The 10239-nt window shown below is 51.2% G+C and overlaps 1 protein-coding gene across 1 annotated transcript; it reads right to left on the reverse strand.

Annotated features, from left to right (window-relative positions):
* Window positions 1-1815: 1815 nt before the first annotated feature.
* Window positions 1816-9876, reverse strand: LOC142880224 (protein FAM171B-like). The gene is made up of 8 exons (XM_076013984.1): window positions 9634-9876; window positions 4883-5116; window positions 4572-4664; window positions 4274-4429; window positions 3790-3963; window positions 3543-3659; window positions 3206-3329; window positions 1816-3059 (listed from the first exon to the last, which is right to left on the reverse strand). Exons 1-8 carry the CDS (start codon window positions 9809-9811, stop codon window positions 2192-2194), a joined length of 1944 nt encoding a protein of 647 aa, XP_075870099.1. The 5' UTR covers window positions 9812-9876; the 3' UTR covers window positions 1816-2191.
* Between the last annotated feature and the right edge of the window lie 363 nt (window positions 9877-10239).

A 10239-nucleotide genomic window follows, 5' to 3' on the forward strand; every position in this document is an offset into this window, starting at 1 on the left:
TGTGTGCGTGTGTGTGTGTGCGTGTGCGTGTGTGTGGCAGCTCAGGTCAGCAGCAGCTCGCTGTGGAAGCATGGTGGCGGTGGCGGAGAGCAAAAGACCCCTTCATCACTGACAGGACAGTTTGTCACGCAGCTTCGATGAAACTGTCTGCAGTTTTTCTCTTTGGCAAAACTCAGAGACACCAGTTGAACACGGTTAGCGCCAAATCTGAGAGTTACAAGAACAACAAAAGTTACATTAATGAAAATAAAAGAGGTGGATGGCGATGGACCTGCCTGTGGATCTTGTTGACTGCTGCACCTCCTGCACCTCGGTGAGTGGCAGTGCAGTGAGTGGAAGGAAGTGGAAGATGATCCTGGAGGTGTGACGGCCTCTCAGGGCCCCCCCCCTCCCTCCCCCACCAGCTATTTCTGAAGCCGTGCACGCCGAGTGCTGGTATTTTTAGTTGGCTGGCTGGCTGCAGCCCGCAGGGCCTCCTCACTCAAATTCCTGCTCTCACGTATAAAGAACTGACACAGTTTCTTCGGCTCTTCCACCTGCTGGCTGTGTTCGTCTCCTCCGCTTGCCCACCACAGCCGACCTTCAGTTGTGCATCTCTAAACAGTCGCGTGAACTTTGACCTCCATCGGTACTGCGCTGGGCCCCTTTCCCGGCCTCCCACATATCACCTGAAGGTCAGCGAGAAGGTCGCAGAGCAGTAACAACTCTGTGTCACAATATCCTTTCTAGTGCTCTTGCTTCAATATCTAGAGATCTTGCGACGTGGAGGGACGGAGTCCCTGCAGGGACAATCTGAATGTGATTTTGATTAATCACTGATTAACGTCTGGCTTGGAATAATTAGTTCAAACTGCGTGAAGACTCCATGCTGAGAAAAGACTGGCAACATCTTTCACTGTCAGTCATGCAAAAAATTTTTTGTTGAGGTTGGGGAGGGAGAAGGGGGCATTGGAAAGCAAAACATCTGCTGCTCTTGTTGCAGACTGGAGACGAGGCCGACCGCCGACTCCCCGCTGCTAGAACAAATCCCCTCGGCCTCCTGCACTGTGTAACAGATACCTGCTTTTATCACCAGCGGATCTCTGGCCCGCGGGGGTTCAGATCTGTTTTCAAAGCTTTGCAGGACAAAGCGGGTGAAGCAGGTTGCGCATGTTGAAACAGCAGGAAAAGAGAAAAGAAAAAAGCGGATGTGAAGATTAAAATCGTTGTTGATTAATCTGCATTAATCACAGTGGATCCATCCGTGCGTTTCTCTTTATTTTCGTTACTGATTCCGTTGAACTCAGGGTCACGTGGCGTGCAGGAGCCAATCACAGCTCTCTCCCAGCGACTTACACAGCCACACTTTTTTAATGTTATTATATGAATATCATAAGATTGCAACAACAACCCAAACTTAATACTGACTAAAACATTTTTGATCATAACAGAATCACAACAAGCCTCGGTGGAACCTGATTGGTCCAGGTGACACTCCTCCCCCTGAGCGCCACCTGCTGCACGGGACGCACTGATCAGAGTCAGAAGGAGGCTTTGAACTTGAGCGGTGCTTCCTCACGTGTTTACAGCTTCCTGCTTCCAGTGGAATGTGAGTATTCCTACACACGCGAACACACGCGCGCGATCGTCTCGCTGAAACGCAAAGCTTGTGATGTTGCGACCCCTAGTGAGCATCACGCGAACGTGCATCAAAGTGCGCGAGCGCTAGAAGTGCCGCGAGAGCGGAGCATCAGCGGTTTGATGAACGTGTTCGCTGCGTGTCCCCCCCCCCCCCCCCCCCCAACACACACACACACAAGCTGATGTGGAACAGACGAAACCATCTCAACGTTTCATTTTTTATTAGAGTTAAAATACAATTTTCATCACAAAATATTTAACAAGTTGTTTGACTTCAGGAGAGGAAAAAAAAATCACTTCATGACCAAAACACACACGAAAATGTCTTGAAAAATACAAAGCAAAAATTCAAAAACCCAAAACAAAACACATGGTTAACAGATTGGACTTTAAACAGGAATCATTCTTCTGGCTAAAGTGCTCGAGCTGCAGAAAAAAATTGTTGATTTGTCACTGAGCCTTGTGAAATTCAAATCCTTTATTTTTAATTAGGGGTATTTGACAAGATTGACAGTAGCTGCGTTTCCATGACCTAAATATGGCAATAAAAACTGGGTCTAAAGGTTAAAGGTCAAAAGTCGGAGCCGCTGTCACGGCGCCCTCCGGCCTGCTTTGTGCTCTTGACAAAGGTGGCGTTGCGCTCCAGCGCCACCTTCCTGCCGGCCGTGTGGCCCAGCTCGCTCATGTCCACCCCGGAGTCCAGGCTGGTGTCGCGGCTGTCGGCCGCCCGACGCCTCCTCTGCGGCTCCGGCGCCACAGCGTCGGCGTACCGGACCTCGGCCGCCGGTTTCCCCTCCAGGGAGACGAACCAGGCCCGAGAAGGCTGCGGCGGCGGCGCCGTCCGCCTGCTGCCCAGCAGCCTGTTCAGGGTGCCAGGGACCGACAGCGACTCCTGCAGGCTGAACGTGGCCCTGGTGGCGGAGGAGGAGGGGGCGGAGTCTGCTGGAAGGTCCGGCCCAGTACCGGTGTGGGCGTGGCCCTCTTGGCTCAGCAGCTGAGGAGCAGCAGCAGCAGCAGCAGCAGCAGCAGCGTTGGGAGCTCCGGAGCGAGGCAGCGTAGCCGAGCGGCTCCTTGGAGGCTCCGCCGACCCCGTTGACCTCTCTGACCCCGCCGACCCCTCCTCCAGCTGGAAGAACGCCGGAGCATGAAGGACGGCGACGGGCTGGTTGCAGAAGAACAGGTTCTCCATCAGCGAGCTGGTCACTCTGACCCTCTCGGCCGCCGTCAGGTCATTTAGCCCGGTGTTGAGCTCCGGGTCGGTGGAAACGATGCTGGGGTTGGCGATGACATCGGCAGCAGGAGAGCGGCTGTCCCTCCTGGACTGGAGCGACTGGTTCAGATCATCTGGGCCGCCTGAGGAGCCTCCATCCTGGCCTGTGGACGTGCTCTGGTCTTTGGTCGTCGCTGCTCGCAGAGTTTTGGCTTCCGTCAGCGACTTCCTGCAGGACGCAGAGAAGAAGAGGCCCCAACACCTTCAATCACATGTTCAACAACAACAGGAGGAGTCAATGTGCTTCTTCACTCAGGTCGGCTCCTGGAAACGCTTCCATTTGGACAACATGAGGTCCATCAGGTGAGACCTTACCTGCTGTAACACACGGTGCCCAGCAGGAGGCAGAGGATGAGGGTGAGCAGTCCTCCCAGGAGGAGCAACAGGAAGAACCAGTGGTGCAACAGGAAGTCGAAGTGGGCGTCCAGGCTGAAGAACCCTGGAGAGAGGAAAAGGTTGATGGAAATGGGGAAATGTTTATCCTCAAAAAAAATTTAAAGTCAAGCAAATGAAAGTCATTTATTTTGGCCTCCCAGCACGAATCAATCAATCAACTTTTTTTAAATTTTTTTAATTTTATTATTATTCTTTTTTTAATAAAGTGCTAAATCGCAGCCGAGAGCGCTTTGCAAAGACTGACATCTCCTCTCACCTGAGGGCGGAGTCAGCGCAGCAGCCATCCAGTATCCCAGGTGAGGCGCCGTGAACGTCCACACCAGCCTCCCGTCCACCGACTCCACCTTCCCCAGACCCTTCCTCATCCAGCCACCTGCAGACACACACACACACACACACACACACACACACACGTACACACACACAGTGACAACTTGGATGCTGCATGTTGTTGATGCCGCTGATCACTGTGAGTCAGCTCTGACTCTCCTCTCGCTCCTCACCGGTGGTTCTGTTGAGGTACCAGGCCGGGACGACGCTGCTGGAGCGCCACTGCCTGCAGCTGTCCGGCAGGCTGAGGTTGATGCGTACGGGCCCGCCCACCAACAGCTCCGCCCCTCCCGAGAAGAGCTGCACGCTGACGGCCGCCGCCGGGGTCAGAGCCACACTGAGGTACCCTTCACAGAGCCAGAGAGTGAGTCATTCATTCATTTATTTCACTGTATTACAATGAAACCCTGACCGCCTGGACGAGTCAGCACTATTTGTAATGGCGAGAGGAGACCACTAGATGGAAGCAGAGAGAAGAAATTCATTCTCCGTTGCTACTAAACGCCAAAAATGATTAAATAAATAGTTTGTGAAAGCCTTTAGAGAATAAAATCTCATCACTTGTTTACTGGATGATTTAAATGAATGAATGAATAAATATATAAATACATAAATATGTCAAATGTAGAAGAGGGCCCCTGCAGTGCAGTAATCTACCTGATTTGGTGGCCACGATGCCCCACATCTTCAGAGATCCATCCTCTGACTGCAGCTTAGGAAAGGTCAGGTAGGCTTCCACAGAGGTCACGTTACTGTCGCCCGTCAGGCTCAGCAGCCTCCTGGGAAACTGGACCACGGATCTCCGGGAAGCTCCTGCCGATGATGGAAAACCGTGATTGACAGCAGATGGAATTTTATTATTTATTTCACTTCAGCGTTCAGACAGTATGGAGCTGCCTGAGCCCTCTGGCAGGGGCAAGGAGGGCAACATGTGAGCGGAAAGTGAAGGCGTTACCAGATTCTGTGCCGGTGATCAGAACCGAGTGGTTGAAGAACCAGATGTTGCCCTGATTCTGAGGGAGCAGCGACAGCGTCAGCGACGAAAACACTGGCAAAGGAAGCAAAGAGACCAAAAGTCTGATGGGAACTTTTCTCCACCGGGTCCAATAAATCTCTGACCAGTGGTTGCTCTTTTTTTTTTTGGTATCAATTAAGATTCTGGTTGAAACGCAGTCGGTGCTAGAAACGTCACATTAAAGTGAATTTTGACCAGGCGAAGTTTTGTTTGCGCTGTCGATAGTGTTTCACACGCATTTCAAATCTGACCTGGAGATCTGTCGGTGATGCAGGGCAGCTGCGTGCTGACGTAGCCGTCTTTGCTGGCCACCACGGTGACGGAGGGTCCGGCCGGGAGGGGGACTCGGAGGGAGACCCCGCCGTCCTCCCCCGTCAGCACCGCCTGGGTCCTGCTGTGGTTGACAAAGACCTCGACGGACGCCTGGCCCAGCCGGCGGCGGCTCAGGAGGTCGTTGACCTGCACCTTCAGGAGGAGGGTGGAGCCTGGAGAAAGAGGAGGAGGAGGGGGGGGGGGTCACCAATCAATCAAAACAAGTCTTTTTCCAGCTGCTGCAGAAGCTCATGCATTGACGTTGGCTGCACGGCGAGAAAACCTCAACGCTTTCAGTCGGCTGCATTTCCAATTAACCTGCACGGAACCTTATTGACGAGGGTGAGGCGGGGGGAGGGGGGGACGGGGGGGGAGTGGTATGGAGCCGCAGACTGGATCAATGAATCCATTCAGACGTGAAAGCGACGGCCACAGATGGAGACGGTCCAAGTGGCCGATCGGTTGAGCCGCAGACGATATGACGCAGCCAGCAACACCTGCTCACTTGTTTCCGATAATTCCCAGCTAGGAACGAGTTGATGATGATGATGCTGCTGCTGTTGGCGGGAACACATTCAGAGAAACTCTGTGTTCTGTTGTTCAGGGCCCGCTGACGCTCGATCATCCCGCTCGGTAATTAAAGCACTGACTCGGCTGCTGTACAAAACTTTGCTCCTCTGTCATTCAGGACAAGTGTGACTGACTACGTCGTTCACACGCACAGCTTCATTGAGCTCGTCTAACCGGACTTTTCTCCTTGTCCTAGCGCACATGCGGATGACAGAATGGAATTATTGACGGGAGGCTGTCCTCCTCCCCCCCCCCCCCCCAACGCTAGGGGGCGATATGAGTGTTTTCAGCGTGTTCATTTGGCGTTGCACAATAACAAAACGACGATGACGCCTGGATGGTAAAACCTGCAACATGGCATCAGTGGCATGAAACGAATAACTGGGCGGGAGTTTGAGGAAAGGTGTGGCTCCAGGTGACAGTGGGTGGAGTCACTTTCCGTTTCTCGGTCCCAGCGCATCAAACTTCCTGTTTGGTGAAGACGACGATGTATCTATTTTTTTTTTTTTTTTTAAACGTCCAAAGTAATCCACTTCCGGTTTTCCCGGCAAACCACAGGAAACCAAAACACGGAAATAAAACTTCAGTCTCCAAACATGAATGAAGCCACCGGTGATAAGGAATAAAGGATGGAGACGACCATCCAGGCGGGACGCGGACTCTTTTTTGGGGGAAGGGAGCCGAGGACGAGCAGCCTCTACCCGGGTTTCCACTCGCCGAGGTCGGTCGGCGGATCCTCGCGGACGCCGTGACCACCGCGGAGCCTCCCGACCCCGGCTGACAGCACCGGCGGCACCGCGTGGAAAGTGCAGGTGAGTGGCGACTGCAGAGCTGAAGAGTTAATATTAATATTGTTACCATGAAATCATGACCTTCTGCTCAGGAGTTCTGCAAACAGCATCAGCCAGTGATCTAAAGCATCGTTGTTGTACGCGATGTGTTCAGTTGTCAGCAAAGCGTAGTTGAGGAGCTGCTCGAAACCAATCAGGCTGCCGAACTGGGTGTCAAGTACGAGCTGCGTCCATGTAATACCAGGCAACAATGTGACATAGCAACGTCTAGTGTGTGTGTGTGTGTGTGCCTGTCTGTCTGCCTGCCTGTCTGTCTGCCTGCCATTTCCCATCATCTCCTGCGAGCTACCAACTGAACTGTTGTCAGTTCTGGGAGTCATAAATCTCAGCAGCTGGTTCATCAGTTGTGCTGCTACTGAGGTTATTTTGTATCGGGAGACCATCAAAGTGGACTGAAGGTCCATTTGCTTAGAATTAAAGGCTGTAGTCCAGGTGTGTGTAGCCACTAATGGGCCCTGGTGGGCCGGTGCCCCCCACATCGAGTGCCTGTCCCACCCAGCTGTGTTTGACTCAATCATGCATCTTAAAATTATAGCGAAAAAAAACATGTCGATATATAAATAGAAGGCCCCTCCCTCAAACAGCAACTGTCCAATGGCCTGCTGGCGACTGTCCACCTGCCGCCGCCGCCCCCCCCCGGCTCATAACTGACGGTCGCTCAGAGCTCGTAATCCTGCTGCTCTGACACGATGCCAAAGCTGAGCTGCACACTCATGAAGCCGTCGCTGTTTTTGGCAGAAGCCGACAATATTTCAACCAGTGCAAAAAAAACCAACACCAACGGGTTGTCCCAGAAGAACCGCAGCTCCCACAATCCCCTCTGATCACAGCTGGGCCGGGCACAGTGTGTGTTTCTATTTTTTTTTGTTGGAGGTGATGTGCAGTGGTGTAGTGCAGGGTATGCAGTGGATACTGTACAGCCACTTCTCAGTCCCCTCTGATGCACATCAGCACGTTCATACATCTTCTTGCTGAGTGGGTTTATTTTAAAGATGGAAATGAATTCAGAGCCTGGAGCCACTGCTCCAGGCTCCACCGCGCCACCGCTGGCGCGGCTCTCGGCTCGGCCTCGGCTGCCGAACCTGGCAAGGAGGAGGTCCGTGCATGTGAAGCAGAGGTGTTTCCTGCCAGATTACTGTAATCTCCCCCATTTGGCGAGTTGAAACAGCACAAAGAGGTTTATGAAGTGGACTGAAGTGGGCTGTCTGGGCCCGCTCGCTGCGTGGGAAACACCTTCTCTCTTTGTTCTGCTTGTCTTGCAGTAATGACAATAATCCATCCATCCATTTATTCATTTATCTATCTATCTATCCATCCATCCATCCATCCATCTATCCATTTTCACTGCCTGCTTCTTCCTGCACTCGGGGTCTGTTGACCAGAACTGCGCAAAACGTAAATATGTCAATAAAAAACTGGTGATGGAAACAGCTCCACTTGGAAACTTTTGGCATTTCCACGTCACCGGACGTGGCGTGAAAATGCTGCGTTATGATTGGAAGGAGGAGGAGACAGAATACTTTTTTCAAGTAATCAAAGAGAAAAATATATATATAACAACCATTCTGGACAGCAAACAAACGTAATTCTCGAGATTTGACGAGAATTACAGTTTGTATGTGCTTCACAGCATTCAATGGAAACACCCGCACATTGCAATTGTACTTTGTCGAAATTTTAATATCGCTTTGATATCGAAATATCGCTTTTATTTTTTTTCAGGGAAACACAGCTACAGAAAGACAAACAACCGTTCCCAATTCTAATTCTAATTCTTATAATAATAATAATAATGATGATGATGATAATATTGTTGATTACATGCTGGGATTATTGCCCAGAGTGAGACTGAAGAGCCTTAAGCTCAGCTTTGCTCTGGACCAACTGCTATCTCCTGGGCCTCGGTGCTGTGAGACCACCGGGCGGCCGACACAAACAGATGGTCCAGCAGAGACTTACCCTCTGAGGCACCGCCCACTCACCCACGCCTCCAGAATCCACACGGCGGTCTGAGTGCTGGAACTAGGCCACTGCATTCCGCCGTCGGAGCACGAGTCAGCGATCTCAGCGCACAATCTGTTTCCGCTCCGCCGTGAATTCTGCTAATGTTAGAACGGTGTGGGGCCAGCGGGGGCGGGGCTTGTGTCGTGTCTTTTTTTTTAAAATCATTACAGTCTTCCTCCCCCCCCCGAGGATTAATTCTTCGCCCTCTAAGAAGCCACAACAATGGGAATGTTAATCTCTGACCATCTGTCTCAGAAGGAGGTCGGCCCGTCTTTTTTTACTCTCTTTCCTTTTCTGTGGTTTTTACAGAAGTTTTATTAAAGGTCAAATGTGGTCGAGAACGCCACTTGAGAGTTAGTTCTAAACTGAGTGGGCGGAGCTTGTGTCAGTCTCCAGTCCCCAGGATCTCTGTGGCCTGCAGGCTGCTGACGGAGAGCCGCGGACTGCAGCATGAATTAGTCATGAGGCAGCCGAGAAGTGAACGGGGACATTGTCAGGAGGAGTGAAGGGGCCGGGAGCCGGAGGCGAGGCGGAGTGGTTGATGGTGGAGCTCGCTGACCAGGGTGACACCTTTCACACGTTCGCACTGTGTGACAGAGAACTTTGAACATCCTGTGTGTCTTCTCAGTGTGTCTGAGTGAGCGACGGTGAACTAGACGTCCTGAATGGCCCCACTGGCTGTGGACGAGTGGAGTTTTCTTCACTTGAAATGAGAACTGTCAGAACTTTCACTGCACAGGGAATACATGCAAACTCCACACAGAGAGGGTCCAGGCCAGGAATCGAAGCCAGGACCAGGAGGCGGCAGCGCTAACCACTGCGCCACCGTGTCGCCCTGCTGCTAGAACCTTTTAGAGCTAACATCACCGACCACTACTACTGGTATTAATAATGATGATAATAATAATAATAATGATAATGATAATGATAATAATGATAATGATAATGATAATAATAATAATAATAATAATAATAATAATAATGATAATGATAATACTAATAATAATAATAATAATAATAATGATGATACTTCAATTTCAGCAAACGGAATTCATAATCAAACAATTTGCTGAGGAATCGTCATCACTTTTGAGTGTAGATTGTCAGGAAGAGCACAGATGGAGCGACTGTTAGTCATCGCTCCTGCTACCAGACTGCTTCAGATGGCTGCTGCTGCTGCTGCTGCTGCTGCTGCTGCTGCTGCTCACTGACTGGCTGTAATCTGGTATTAGAACCAGCGGGCCCGCGGTGCTGTTGGTACCGACCTGGGTGTGAGCCTGCTGTCGGCTGCTCGCGGGGCTCCTGCCGCTCCGAAAAGTTTCCACCGGTGACGTAAGAGTGGGTTCCGGCCGGACCGGACCGGAACCCAGTGGCTCGTGGCGCGGCACCGGCGCACGCGGCGGCCAAGAGCGCGCACAGGAAGGGACGAAGGAAGTGGGGCATTGCGCGGCGCGAGGCGGCTGCGGTCAGTTCAGTGTTCGGCCGAGGAGTCCATCCATCCGTCCGTCCATCCACTCGTCTACTCATCCATCCATCCGCCCGTCCAGCAGAACAAGTTGAAATGTCCGGTAAACAAGCACGTGATGATGGGCCGCAGCCAAACTCCTCCCCTTTAATCTACCCATCTTTCTAGCCACAAAAAAATTATTATCTTATTTTTTTCTAACAACACTCCAAACATTGCATTGAGTCGTAAACACCTCCGTATTTATTTTATTTTATTTTATTTTTTAAATAAAATAAATTCAGTTGTATTTTACTTTCGCTGGCAGACTGGTCAGACCAGGGCAAGTTCATATTTCTATGGATTTGTCTTTTACTTATAACCTAATTCATGCGCCATGTAAAAGATTTTCTAAAAAAAAAAACGT

The sequence above is a fragment of the Nelusetta ayraudi genome, unplaced genomic scaffold, assembly GCF_046127955.1.
Source record: "Nelusetta ayraudi isolate G7.1 ecotype Tasmania unplaced genomic scaffold, CSIRO-AGI_Nayr_v1 ptg000163l, whole genome shotgun sequence".
Taxonomy (NCBI): domain Eukaryota; kingdom Metazoa; phylum Chordata; class Actinopteri; order Tetraodontiformes; family Monacanthidae; genus Nelusetta; species Nelusetta ayraudi.

Bases quoted from the DNA above. Each gene is read 5' to 3' on its own strand.
- LOC142880224 (XM_076013984.1), bottom strand. From the start codon at position 9,811: ATGCCCCACTTCCTTCGTCCCTTCCTGTGCGCGCTCTTGGCCGCCGCG. The intron at 5,117-9,633 runs GTCGGTACCAAC...CTCTTTCTCCAG, and splicing joins GACAGCAGGCTCACACCCAG to GCTCCACCCTCCTCCTGAAG. The intron at 4,430-4,571 runs GTAACGCCTTCA...CATCATCGGCAG, and splicing joins GATCACCGGCACAGAATCTG to GAGCTTCCCGGAGATCCGTG.